This window comes from Haliaeetus albicilla, chromosome 4 (genome assembly GCF_947461875.1).
Source record: "Haliaeetus albicilla chromosome 4, bHalAlb1.1, whole genome shotgun sequence".
Taxonomy (NCBI): Eukaryota; Metazoa; Chordata; class Aves; order Accipitriformes; family Accipitridae; genus Haliaeetus; species Haliaeetus albicilla.
The window spans coordinates 19,164,334-19,178,753 of record NC_091486.1 but is presented as its reverse complement, the minus strand read 5'-3'; the positions used below and the strand labels follow the sequence as shown (position 1 = coordinate 19,178,753).

Genomic DNA, 14,420 nt, shown 5'->3' with positions numbered 1-14,420 from the left:
ACCACAGAGCTAAATAACTTAATAGCTAACATTTTACTTCAGCACTGTAGTAACAATCTTTGCCCTGGCTGAACCTGTTAACATTGTGGGAAATAATTAAATGTTAACGTAAAGTGATATGAAGTGTCCCGTAATCTCTCCTCTGAAACTAACCCAACTGTGAACTAAAGGTCTGTGCTTTGTTGCATTGCAAAGATATCAAAAGAGTACAGATTTCTAAATTCATCCATTATTCTTCCACAATGCTGTTTCTTTCCCCTAAATTTACATTAACGACTCAAAATTACTCTGTTGAAAAACTGGAAGTGCTGCTTTTGCTGGACATTTTTGTTCAGTGTTAATAATAGTTAAGACTATAATTTGACACTGAGATTATGCTGTTCCACTTTTAACAAGGAAATGAGAAACTTTCACTCAAAGAAAATACATGTGTCAACTTCATGTCTGTGAAGTGACATAGCTTGAAATGAAGACTTCAGTTATGTTTATTTGTGTGGAGATAAATTCTTATGAGTTTAAACAAATGCAAACCCCAAAGAAAACCTGGACCTACCCACAAAAATATGTTAGAGAGTTTCTGATCTAAGAGATGTACCTACCTATCAGGACTGTCTGAAGCACAGACATTGTCAATAAGCCCAACATCCAGAGTTCCCTGTACAGTGAGAAAGACACAGATAACAGAAATTGCTTCCATCTTAAATTACATTCTCCTTCATGAATAGGATTGGAACTGAAAACATTCTTCTGAATTCCAATAGCTTGAGTAGAAATGAACATATGAGAAAGGCATGAGTGAGTCATCTTTGCTCCCTAAACACCATGAGAAGATGTGCTCCACTGGACTGGAGGAAAAAGAGCTACAAATTTCCAGAGAGCATTATGAAGGTCTGAAATAACCTTTGCCAATATCCCAGTACTGGCAAAATACATAAATACACTGTTCTTCCCAACTGCCTATCTTCTGTTTGGAATAACTGTGACCCAGACTAGTCCCATAATCCCATCCAAAGCCATTTTATCTGCATGAGGCAGGCCCCCTCTTCCCCTCAAACCAGAGAGCTATTGGTGATTAAGCTGAGCCACCCACCACAACCACCATGTTCCCCACTGCTTACCCTCTTTCTACCACCTTTGCTGTTTCTTTATAATAGTTGTCCAACTTTCTTATACTGCTCATGAATTATAGCACTGCATGTGCTGGAAAAACATGCACAAAATAGTTAAACACAGAGAGCTCTAAGCATGCCCACAGACTGGTTGCACAGTAACTCACCACAGCATTCTTTGGATTGGCCTGTTCATCTTGCATTTCCCTCAGCTGCTGCGCTGTAGCGCTGTGTACTCGGCTCAGGACATTAAACCAACCACTGGCAATCGAAACAGACTCAAAGTTAAGATTTGGGTAGTGAAACTAGCTCTAGAATATGACCAAGGAACCTGGAAAGCTGCCAGTGGGAAAATTTCTTCATTCACAATTTCCTGAGGACTATGCCACAAAATATCTCTTGGGCTGATCATACCAGAATCTAATGTCTTCCTTCCTCCCTATTTATCCATGAAAATTCTGTGCACGTTCTCCAACCCACTGACAGCTGCTCCCGCAAAATCCAGTTTTCTACTTGCTATTCAAGGAACTGTAAGCAGGCAGTGGCCTTACCAGGGAGCACATGTCAGCAAACTGAGAAGAGCATACAGCAGTTGTAAAGACGGAGTCAGTTGGGAATCTTCCTGGACTAGAGTCCTAGAGACACCTGGGAGCCTTCTTAGCTAGTCTCTCTGATCTGCTCATAAACTTGAAAGTCATATGGCTGTCAATTAATCATGAGGTTTTTTACAGGTTAATTTGGAGTTAAGTTATTTGGCTGTGAAAGGGCTTCTCATTACAGACATATCTGGAGGCTAATCTCTGTTGCAGAACAAGCAGATTCTTATCTGCAGCTTCCAGTGAGATCAGCAAACATCTAGACTTCATGGAGGATTCTCAGATTGGATACTCTGTGACATATGCTCATCTACCCTTTGCTAGTGCAAGTGTTGGTGCTTTCTCCTCCCTCAGAACAGAGACTGATATGGCATTGACAGAGGCAACATTTGGTTTACACTTGTCCTAGCAATTCTGCAATGTTATCTTAGGGCATGCCTATTCCAGTTGTGGAAGTTCTGGGTTAAGAGGTTACTGTTTCTTCAGCTACTGTCCCTTGAATTTGCCTGTTTCTTGTTCATGTGGCTGTTCTTTAGTCTATTTGTCTATTTCTGTCAATTTGTGTCCAAACACCTTCCCCTTTCCTCTCCCTACACCCAAATGAAATAACAGACCCTAAATAACTTCACAGTATCAGACTGAAGTAGATCAGAGAAACACTTACACTGGCTGGGCTGAGAAAGCAGAAGCCTTGGTAAGAATGGGAAAAGTGGGAACACATGAGCAGCTAGGGACAGTAACCTCTTAACCTGGCTTTGCATAGCCAGAACAGGTTGTCCAACCTGCCCTTAAACAACTGATTCCCACTGCCTGGCCAGGACGCCCAGAAGGAAGGACATGAGTCATTTGTTTGTTTTGCACTGGGAAGACTTTATCAGATGACACTACAGACTCTGATAAGCTGCAGCCTTTTCTCTGTCTCCTGGATAAAACCCAGCTGCTCTTGCAATCATTTACAGACAACATGAATAGACTTTTTGTTTGATTCAAGATTCCATTTAATAAATAAATCAGCTATTAGATGTTCCAGTTTATATTAAGGTTTTGTGTGTCTCCTGAAGTAACCCTTGAATTCAGCTTGCTCACAGCCACATAAGAAGGTGGCAGTCCTGTGACTGATAGGCTGAACAACCATCTCAGTAGCTGCAATAGGGAGTCCCCAAAGTAGGTGTGGTACCTCCCAATAAACACAAAATGGCACTCTGGAACAAATCCCCTCTTTTCTCCAGCAAAAGGGAGGCGATTATGTTTCCCACGCTCTCCCGTGAGTAGTTGTGTCAGACCTGAACTGAATGAATAAACCTAACAGAACTCCCTCTTATACCTGGCATCTTCTGGTGACTCTGCGACAATGTGATAAACTCTGTCTTCTGTCACAATGTCCAAGGCATTCTCCTTTTCATGAATGTCCACTATCTCCCTGGAATACAGCAAAACACAAGAGCCAAAACTGAAAACCTTTCACAGGCATAAATTCCACCTGGCCAATTTTTTTCATATCATACCATTCACCATACAGAAGGGAAATCACTGGTTCAGATGGCTTGTAACTCCAACAGAAATACAAAATTCCTCCAACACACATTAAGACTTTTAGGGTCCCCTTAAAAAGATTTGTACAGTTAATCTACTACAAAATCAAAGCTTAAGGCATTAAATGTATTTTCTTCAAGACACCATCAGACTAGATGGAAGAAGAGATAACAGGGAGGTTGATATAGAAGGCTGTTTACAAAGTGGTGTGTGCCACTCTTTTTGGCACTTTGCAGGTGACTAGTCTCTCCTTTCCTACAGCAGGAGCTGAGGAATTGGCTATGGCAGCAAAAAGAGCATTCAGGACGCAGGAAAAGGCATAGTACATGCTGCCAGATTCAAATCCTGCTGTGAGCTTCATAACACCTCTGTGAAATGCTTGGAGAAGCCAGGGAACAGATGGAGTCAGGGTAGGGGAGAATGCATGGGGGTATGTACTTAATTAGCCCCTCCTGGTCTGGCTCCATCCATGGCTTGGAAAGAGCTTCTGCTGGATTATGAAATGCAAGACTGGAAAAAGAACTATCAAGCATTCCAGACTCCCTCCAGAGTAAAACTAGAAGCTCTAATTGTCTTTTCCTTCCCTTATGTTTCTGATTCTCCTAACCCTACGGGAGATACATAGGCTGATGAACTGGCAGGACTGGACACTTCATTATTGATTTAGAGACTGAATACTAGGGATCAAAAGGATTTATTTCTTCACTCACTTTGCCCTTCTGATATCAATTGTCCCCTTCAGCTTTTCCTCGCTATCATTCTCAAAGTACATCAGCTTGGATTCTCGAAGCACAAACCAACGGCGTTTCCAGTTACGGCGTGAAAGTGTTGACATGCCTCCACCTTTTTTATAGAGCCAGCCTGACTTCAGTGCCTCTTGCTTGGTGCGGAACCACATGAAGGCCTCGTTCTTCAGAACACACCAGCGCCGTCTCCATGGGTTCATGAGACCACCTGCAAAGCAAGGGAGCAAGATTTCATCAGAAATGCAACAAGGGCCATGTTTCTATTCCGATCCTGCTTCACGGGCACTTGGTTACCACTTCAGTTCCTACACGAAACAAAGGAGAGAAACAAGGTTATGCTTAAGTTCGGACAGAGAAAAACCAGAACAAACTAGTGAAACACAAATATACAAATATGCGCACTACTCAAATATTTTTGTACTGTCTTCACTTTTGTAGCTCAGAATGAGTCATTTAAGCCCACACCAAGTGGGCACAATTAGGTCTCGGTGGCAAAGATATCCAGTCTAATTCCTTGACATCTACCTCCTAGCTCTTTGTTTTATTTGCTTGTTTTCAATAAAAGAAGAAGAAAAAAAAAAGACTAAACAGAGAACTAAGAGCAGATGAAGATGATGATTCTGCAGAAACAGAAGAGGAAAGAGGGTTTCCTGGATTCCATCCTTCCATGGTTTTGGCTAAAGCTGCTTACCTTTCATGTAGAGATAGCTGTGAAAATAGGGTGGTCCTGAGCCATTGAAGATAGTGACTCGTCCGTTACAAAACTCTTCATCTGTATCAATGTAAACATCCACTTCTTCTTCACTGTCCAGAAACTAAAAGGAAAAGAAGAAATACAGGCTAACTTGGGTTCTCCTGGTCACAGGAAGACTGGAGCAAATTAACAAGGCTAGAGAAGTCACATGATTAGAAGGTGCAAAACCACACATACTCCCTTTACAAACAAAGCAATACAGTAAAACTAGAGGCTTGACAGCTTACCCATTAATGCCTAAAGCAAGAGTCTCCAGACCATGGAATTTTTATACCAGAAAGGAGAGTGACATTTGGCTAGAAAACTCCACTTCCCTGCAGTAACAAACCTTCCTGTTTCAAGGCTGAGCCCACAGTCCAAAATCTAATTTAATGGGATTAAGAGAGAATTTTTCATTTTGGAGAAGTTTTCTGATTTTTCTGGCAGACAGGCCAGGATGCTGGACAAGATGGAGCACTGATCTAACCCCAGCAAGGAAATGCCTTGCTTTGGGTTGATTAGGAAAAAAAGCACATTCCAGGATAACTGAACCCTAAAACCAAAGATCTAAGTTACTGAATTAATAGTACTGTATTTACCCATCCTGGTTCTCCCAACTAGATAATGGCCCTCAGCCATAAGAAAGTACTTCACACACAAAATCCCAAATTACCCTATCATCTCCTTTGCATTAAATACAACTTCCTTTGATCGGCTTTATTAATTTAATACTAATGAAAGCAGCTCCTTAGATCTTTTCCTTCCTCAAATGCATGTTGCTTCTTTTCATTTCTTCCCTTCTGTCCTCTCTGTGACCCCTTTGTACTCCTCTTTTGTCTCATTCCTGCTCCACTCATTCATACTCCCTCTCTTGCCATTAAGTCTCAAAAACCAGGTACTCTTGGATCAGCAGCTACTGATGGGATCTTGACCCAGCTGCAGTTATCTCTTCTTGTGGCTCATGGCATGACATAGTATCAACTGGATTTTTCATGAGTCTTACTCACTGAGGAGCCCAATAAAACCCTCCACTTCTATTTACATTTTAAGACGAATGGTAGAAACTGGCCTGGGCTGTGACAGAATGATTCATGGCTTGAAGATTACCTGACAGTGATCTGTGAGTACCTGCACACAGAGAAGGTACCTTTACTCAAGCAGATCATAAAAAATTCTGATGGCTGGCAGCTGACATTAGGGAAATGCAAACCGGAAAAATCATGCAACTTTATAAGAAGTTCAATCTGCCATTGGAAAAGAATAGCAAAGGAAGTAAATTGAATTCCTAAAAAAAAAAAAAAAAAATCCGTTTTCTAAAAGGTATTTTGTAGTTCAAGTCTCTATTCTCAGGGACATTATTTATCTGAAATATTTTTATGACTGTCATTGGCTTCACACCTGAACTCCTTACAGTCTTATGTGGGCTTATCTGACATCCTGTTCTGTAAGGGGATTTATCATTGCATTATTAAGCAACTAGCCTGAGGGCACTCAGGAAGCCTAGAGCCTAGTGTGGGATCTAAGCTAAGATGCTTCAAGTGCGGGGCTAATAGCCTGGCTTTACTACCCTGTCATTGTCCCTGTAGTAGGAATGAAAAGGTTCAGTGGTCTTGGTTGTGTGCACTGGGACCCACCCTGGATCAGCACAGTAATTTTTTCTAGCCTTAGAATAGTTTAACTTGTACACAGCGGCTGAAAATAAACCCTTGACTCTGAACAGTAAAAGGACTAGAACAAGAGAAGTTTTAGTGATGGAAACAAATCAAACCCCAGCCTTCCCCATTTCCTCTTGTGATTGTCCACTGGAAGCTCTGGCTACTTCTGTGAAATCTCTCTAAGGTAGAACATATACCTACAAGATACTAGTTGCCTGCTTTCAGTCTTCCTAAAGGGTGTTATGTTAATATATGGTGACAAAAACAATCTAAAATAGCCTAGGTACATATGTGCTAGCTTGTGTACCAGTAGAGACTGGACAGTGTCGTGGTTTCAGCCCAGCCGGTAACAAAGGACCACGCGGCCGCTCGCTCACTCCTCCCGCCCCCCTCCGGTGGGATGGGGGGAAAACGGAGGAGAGAAAAAAAAACCAAACCTGGAACCTCGAGGGTTGAGATAAAGGCAGTTTACTGGAACAACACAAAGAAATTGCAACAACAACAACGGTACTAATGAAAAAGTATACAAAAAGAGTGATGTACAGTGCAACTGCTCACCACCCGGGACCCGACGCTCTGCCACTTCCCCCACCGAAAAGAAGAGCCCACCCCCCGGCCCGCTCCCCCTTTATATACTGAGCATGATGTCACATGGTATGGAATAGCTCCTTGGCCAGTTCAGGTCAGCTGCCCCGGCTATGCCCCCCACCTCCCAGGTTCCTGTAAAAAAAAAATTAACTCTATCCCAGCTGAACCCAGGACATTATCCACCCCTTATTCTATACCATCTACATCATGCCCAGATCTTACATTTTCCAATCGACCACTACCACTTCCTTGTCTTATACATATAAGTATATGGACTTGCGTCCGTCCCCGTCGTCCCCCCGCACACACACGCGAATGGTATTCCTTTAGCGTATGGGCTATTCCTCTAATGTGTCCATTGATTTTATTTAGTCCATGACTTTGGGGCTCCATCTGTTGTAACAGTTCTTCAGGATAAGAGAGATGGTGTGAGATGGTGGGTTGTTGTATGCTGCCTCTGGAACTTGTGGCTAGTACATTTGGTGCAACTCACGCCCTTGTTCTGCAGGTCGAGGATGTTGATCTTGAGGAAATTGCTGGGTGTCAGTTCAAGTTCTGTCGCTGTTGTACTTGGCTTAGTTTCAAAGTCCATCCCGCAGTCATTTGGGTAATTCTTACAGTAATACCCTTGATATGGCATATAGACACTATAGATACAATGACATGCATTGGCAGGGTATTTAGCAGTTAGGTATCATACAGCCCAATTCACTGGCTATTCTCTCCCAAAATCAAATCTCCCTGAGGTACACATCGAACTTCCCCATCCTTCTGCATCACCCACCAGGTGTACCCAGGTCCCTGAGCAAAAACAACCCCTTGAATGGGTTTGCCTCTGCTTGAGGGAGGACTAACCCAGACTGTCTTTCCTAACATACTCCTCATGCGCACTACAGGGACTTTATCGCCTTCTACAGTATGTGGAAGTCTTGGTTGGGCGGGGCCAGCCCGATTGGCGGATCCTCTAGTATTAACTAACCAGGTGGCTTTTGTTAAATGTGTATCCCAATGTTTGAAAGTCCCACCCCCCATCGCTCTCAATGTAGTTTTCAGCAGTCCGTTGTATCGTTCGATTTTTCCGGAGGCCGGTGCGTGATAAGGGATGTGATATACCCACTCAATGCCGTGTTCTTTGGCCCAGGTATCTACGAGGTTGTTTCGGAAGTGAGTCCCGTTGTCCGACTCGATTCTTTCTGGGGTGCCGTGTTGCCATAAAATTTTCTCTTCAAGGCCCAGAATAGTGTTCTGGGCAGTGGCATGGGACACAGGGTATGTTTCCAGCCATCCAGTGGTTGCTTCCACCATTGTAAGCACATGGCACTTGCCTTGGCGTGTTCGTGGGAGTGTGATATAGTCAATCTGCCAGGCCTCCCACTGTTTATATTTCAGCCATCGCCCCCCATGCGACAGGGGTTTTTGCCGCTTGGCTTGCTTAATTGCGGCACATGTTTCACATTCGTGGATGACCTGTGCGATAGTGTCCATGGTCAAGTCCACCCCTCGATCTCGAGCCCATCTATATGTTGCATCTCTCCCCTGATGGCCTGAGGTATCGTGGGCCCACCGAGCCATAAATAGCTCACCCCTACGTTGCCAGTCCAGGTCCACCTGAGACACTTCAATCTTGGCGGCCTGATCTGCCTGCTGATTGTTTTGATGTTCTTCAGTGGCCCGACTCCTGGGTACATGAGCATCTACATGACGTACTTTTACCACTAGCTTCTCTATCCGAACAGCGATATCTTGCCACAGTGCGGCAGCCCAGATGGGTTTACCTCTGCGTTGCCAGTTGCCCTTCTTCCATTGCTGTAGCCACCCCCATAGGGCATTTGCCACCATCCATGAGTCAGTATAGAGATAGAGCACTGGCCACTTTTCTCTTTCAGCAATATCTAATGCTAGCTGGATGGCTTTCACCTCCGCAAACTGACTCGATTCACCTTCTCCTTCAGCAGTTTCTGCAACTAGTCGTGTAGGACTCCATACAGCAGCCTTCCACCTCCGATGTTTTCCCACGATGCGACAGGACCCATCAGTGAACAGGGCATATTGCCTCTCATTTTCTGGCAGTTTATTATACAGCGGGGCCTCTTCAGCCCGTGTCACCTCCTCCTCTGGCAACATTCCAAAGTCTTTGTCTTCTGGCCAGTCCGTGATCACTTCTAAAATTCCTGGGCGACTGGGGTTTCCTATGCGAGCCCGTTGTGTGATCAGTGCAATCCACTTACTCCACGTGGCATCAGTCGCGTGATGTGTAGAGGAAACTTTCCCTTTGAACATCCAGCCCAGCACTGGCAGTCGGGGTGCTAAGAAGAGCTGTGTTTCAGTACCAACCACTTCTGAAGCGGCTCGAACTCCTTCATATGCTGCCAATATCTCTTTTTCAGTTGGAGTATAGCGAGCCTCGGATCCTCGATATCCCCGACTCCAAAACCCCAGGGGTCGGCCTCGGGTCTCTCCAGGTGCTTTCTGCCAAAGGCTCCAGGTAGGGCCATTCTCCCCAGCTGCAGTGTAGAGCACATTTTTAACATCTGGTCCTGTCCGGACTGGCCCAAGAGCTACTGCATGAACAATCTCCCGCTTAATTTGTTCAAAGGCTTGTCGTTGCTCAGGCCCCCATTTAAAATCGTTCTTCTTCCGGGTAACTTGGTAGAGAGGACTTACAATTTGACTGTAATTTGGAATATGCATTCTCCAAAAGCCCACAACACCTAAGAAAGCCTGTGTTTCCTTTTTATTAGTCGGTGAGGACATAGCTGCTATTTTGTTGATCACGTCCGCAGGGATCTGACGACGCCCGTCTTGCCATTTTACTCCTAAGAACTGGATTTCCTGCGCAGGTCCCTTGACCTTACTTTCTTTTATGGCAAAGCCAGCCTTCAAAAGGATTTGGATTATTTTCTTCCCTTTCTCAAAAACTTCTTCTGCCGTGCTGCCCCATATGATGATGTCATCAATATATTGCAGGTGCTCTGGAGCTTCACCTTTTTCTAGTGCAGTCTGGATCAGTCCATGGCAAATAGTGGGGCTGTGTTTCCACCCCTGGGGCAGTCGATTCCAGGTGTACTGGACACCCCTCCAAGTGAAAGCAAACTGTGGCCTGCACTCCGCTGCCAAAGGAATGGAGAAAAATGCATTAGCAATGTCAATTGTGGCATACCACTTAGCTGTCTTTGATTCCAGTTCATATTGAAGCTCTAACATATCTGGCACAGCAGCGCTCAGCGGTGGCGTGACTTCATTCAGCCCACGATAATCTACTGTTAGTCTCCAATCCCCATTAGATTTCCGCACGGGCCATATGGGACTATTAAAGGGTGAGTGAGTCTTGCTGATCACTCCTTGGCTCTCCAATTGGCAAATCAGCTTATGGATGGGGATCAGGGAGTCTCGGTTGGTGCGATATTGCCGCCGGTGCACCGTCGTGGTAGCAATTGGCACCTGTTGTTCTTCAACCTTCAGCAACCCCACAACCGAAGGGTCCTGGGAGAGACCAGGCAGGGTAGACAGCTGTTCAATCTCCTCCGTCTCCAATGCAGCTATACCAAAGGCCCAACGGTACCCTTTTGGGTCCTTGAAATACCCCCTTCTGAGATAATCTATACCAAGGATGCACGGGGCCTCTGGGCCAGTTGCAATGGGGTGTTTATGCCACTCATTCCCGGTTAGACTCATTTCGGCTTCCAATACGGTTAGCTCTTGGGATCCCCCTGTCACACCAGAGATACAGATGGGTTCTGCCCCTTTATAACTTGATGGCATTAGGGTACATTGTGCACCAGTGTCTACTAGAGCCTTATATTCCTGTGGGTCTGACGTGCCAGGCCATCGAATCCACACTGTCCAGTAGACTCGGTTGTCCCTCTCCTCCACCTGGCTGGAGGCAGGGCCCCTCTAATCCTGGTTAGAATATCTGTTACCCACTTTTTGCACATGTGAATCAGAAGTCCCTTCAAGAGGATCAGAAATGAGATCGGCCCATCTACTGCGCCCGGGGGACTGCTCACGGGAAACTGGAGCAGCAGTTTTCCAAGAAGAATCTTCTTTTCTGGTTGCTTTTTCTCGCAACTCCCGTACCCGTGAATCCAAGACTGAGGTAGGTTTTCCATCCCACTTCCTCATGTCCTCTCCATGGTCACGCAGGTAAAACCACAGGTTAGCCCGTCGTGTGTACTTTCTCTCTCCTCTCTCTTGGGCAGAGGAACGCTTACTCCCAATAACTGCAATGCGGGCCTGTACAGGTGAGGAGGAGGACATATCTACTTTGAATTGCTGGAACTCTCGGGACAATTCCTCTACAGCTGAGACACAGGCCCGTAGGGAGGAAGAGAGACTTCCTTCATATTGCCGGAGTTGGACAGCCAATTCATCCACCGTTTGTCCATAGCCTTCTTTCCAGGACATTACTGCCAATGAGTTGGCATAGGTTGGTGGTGCACTTCGTAGAAACTTCCGCCACATCGGTTGTGTGCATTGGACTTCATCTGGATCTGTGGGTGACTGCGCATTTTCTGGATCATTATAAATCACCTCCAGCACGGCTAATTCCCTCAGGTACTGGATACCTCTCTCCATGGTGGTCCACTTGCCTTGGTGACATGTAACTTCATCCCTGAAAGGGTATCTTTCCTTTACACCTAACAGAAGTCGCCTCCAGAGGCTGAGGACTTGTGTTTTTCTCCCAATCGCCTTGTCGATACCCCCTTCTCTAGACAGAGATCCCAACTGCTTGGCTTCCTTACCCTCTAATTCCACACTACTAGCCCCATTATCCCAGCATCGGAGCAGCCAGGTAACAATGTGCTCACCTGGGTGGCGGCTAAAATCTTTTCGCATGTCACGCAACTCACTCAGGGATAGAGATCGGGTAATTATTTCAGGTTCTGCCTCTTCCTCCTGTTCTCGCGATGACCCTGGTTCATCTTCATCTCTCACTGAGCGAACTGATTTCTTTGTGTGTTTCTTTTTCTGTACAGGGGCAACTGATACTGGCACAGGTTGGTTCTCTGGTTTAGTGGCAGTATCTGTCACCGGGGTAGGGGCAGCCATGGTGCCTGTTGTCGTGGTAGGGGCGGCCACGGTGCATGTTGTCGGGGTTGGGGCAGCCACGGTGCATGTTGTCGGGGTTGGGGCAGCCACGGTGCATGTTGTCTTGTTTTCCATCTTTTCCCCCTTTTCCCCCTGGGGGTGCTGCATAGTATCAAGCAGGGTTTGGTAGATACCGGCCAGGGCCCAGCACAGTGTAGTGAGTTGTGTGTCTCTGGGATAGCCACAGCATTTTCCTTTCAAAAATTCTATCACTTCATGAGGGTTCTGCAGTTGTTCGGGAGTGAACTTCCAAGTCACTGGAGGTGAGAAGTTCTCTAGATACCTGCCCACATCCTCCCACACGCCGTGCCACCCATAAATATCCAGCTTTGGGACAGATCTCTGGGTGGTACTCTTAAAGAGCCTCTTTGTCGCCCTAGACAAGACCTGAAACATAGTCAGGAGGCATAGCACTAACAGCACACAGGCTTGCGCATCCCAAGGATATTCAAAATTCTCGAAAACTGTTGTAATTAGTTGGAAAGAGAAAAGGGAGGGGAACGGATGGGGGGAAGTATCCCCCCCTGACTTCCCCATGGGTTGGGTGTAATTACCAATAAAATCCGACAGAAGGTGCCCAAAGTCTGGAAATGATATCACTGCCTCATACAGATAACAGCTTAACCTCATGACCAGTGATGTAATCATTTCACAAGTCGACATTGCCCAGTACAGCAAAATGATAATCCCAATCACTCTCCCAGAGATGAGATACGCAACTACAGGCAATACATAAAGCATATAAGAACTTACAAAACGCCACCATGTAAACAGCTGAATCAACATTGTGACTAACATCTATTTATCTAGTATAAGAAATGCGTATGACAAATTTGTTTCAACACGCTCTGGCCAGATCTGTCGTTATCTCAACCCTTCGTGCCCCACGTTGGGCGCCAAAAAGGACTGTCGTGGTTTCAGCCCAGCCGGTAACAAAGGACCACGCGGCCGCTCGCTCACTCCTCCCGCCCCCCTCCGGTGGGATGGGGGGAAAACGGAGGAGAGAAAAAAAAACCAAACCTGGAACCTCGAGGGTTGAGATAAAGGCAGTTTACTGGAACAACACAAAGAAATTGCAACAACAACAACGGTACTAATGAAAAAGTATACAAAAAGAGTGATGTACAGTGCAACTGCTCACCACCCGGGACCCGACGCTCTGCCACTTCCCCCACCGAAAAGAAGAGCCCACCCCCCGGCCCGCTCCCCCTTTATATACTGAGCATGATGTCACATGGTATGGAATAGCTCCTTGGCCAGTTCAGGTCAGCTGCCCCGGCTATGCCCCCCACCTCCCAGGTTCCTGTAAAAAAAAAATTAACTCTATCCCAGCTGAACCCAGGACAGACAGTCACAAGCCCTCTGGCCTTCAGCCTATCTATGACTCTTCCCTTTTTTTCAAGCTGATTATTGACATAAGAGAGAGTTATACATTAGTAAAAATACCCACAGCAAGCAGGCATACAGTAAGGCGGCAAGGATGTTATAAATATCAACAAAGTCAGGCTAATGTCCAGAAAGGTGAAGGGAGGGATTCTTACCGAGTCCAGGCTGCCACGGTTGGAGTCCAGGCTGGTACCATGGGAGTGTCTCAGACCTTCCTCACCATTCAGAGGCTCAGCTGAGGCACTACCTGCATCTCCACAACCATCAAACTCCTCATGGTCGTAGTCTGACTCCACATCCGGAGGGGAAGTGTAAATTGGCTCTCCCACCTCTCCGCTGTTACTCCTCTGCTTATCTGTGACCGTGCTGTAAATGCTTTCTGCTGGCTCAGAGAGGGCTCTCTGCTCCTTGGGGCTAGTGGTTCTTTCCACAGGTTGTCCTGGAGCAGGGACAAGCCCTCCCACTTCCCTTTGGAGAAGTGAAAGGCTTGTATCTGCAACTTCCTCTGAGTAGTTATCGCTGTTTCTTGTGCCGTGCTGATTCAAGACCACCAAACTGGAAGTTGGCCGTCCTTCATCATCAGCATGAAAACCCTCATCCACTTCTTCTTCAGCCAGTGGTGCCACCAGGCTGCAGTCAATGTTGAGTGTCCCCTCACTAGAAAGTGAGCGCTCTAAGTTCTGCACACTTTCATCCAGATTGCCAAAATCCAGCAGCTCCAAGAACTCCTGGGCAACCCTAGATGCCTCCTTTTCCAGCCTCTGGATCTCTTCTTCTCGCTGCCGATTGATTTCATTCCTGGTGTTTTCACAGATGATAGACATGTGATCCTCTTTCTGTTGCTGCAACTTCTCAATCTCCTTCTCCAGTCTTAAGATCTCCTCCATCTGACGTCTCTCTTCTTCTTGCAGGGGAATATCTACCTCCTCAGTCTTTACTGCTTCCACCTTAAAGAATTTATAATAGGGTTAAAGCAGTTTCTTCAA

The 14,420-nt window shown here is 45.9% G+C and overlaps 1 protein-coding gene across 2 annotated transcripts in view; it reads right to left on the bottom strand.

Moving 5' to 3' along the window:
• LOC104319894 (unconventional myosin-X) overlaps positions 1 to 14,420 on the bottom strand; it is a 104,516-nt gene that overhangs the window by 18,651 nt on the left and 71,445 nt on the right. For both annotated transcript variants that reach the window (XM_069781215.1, XM_069781216.1), the window contains 6 exons: positions 13,590 to 14,381; positions 4,676 to 4,799; positions 3,949 to 4,192; positions 3,030 to 3,125; positions 1,277 to 1,370; positions 600 to 655 (listed from right to left, as the gene is read on the bottom strand). In XM_069781215.1, coding sequence (XP_069637316.1) covers positions 600 to 655; positions 1,277 to 1,370; positions 3,030 to 3,125; positions 3,949 to 4,192; positions 4,676 to 4,799; positions 13,590 to 14,381 — 1,406 coding nt within the window. The remainder of the gene's footprint in view (positions 1 to 599; positions 656 to 1,276; positions 1,371 to 3,029; positions 3,126 to 3,948; positions 4,193 to 4,675; positions 4,800 to 13,589; positions 14,382 to 14,420) is intronic.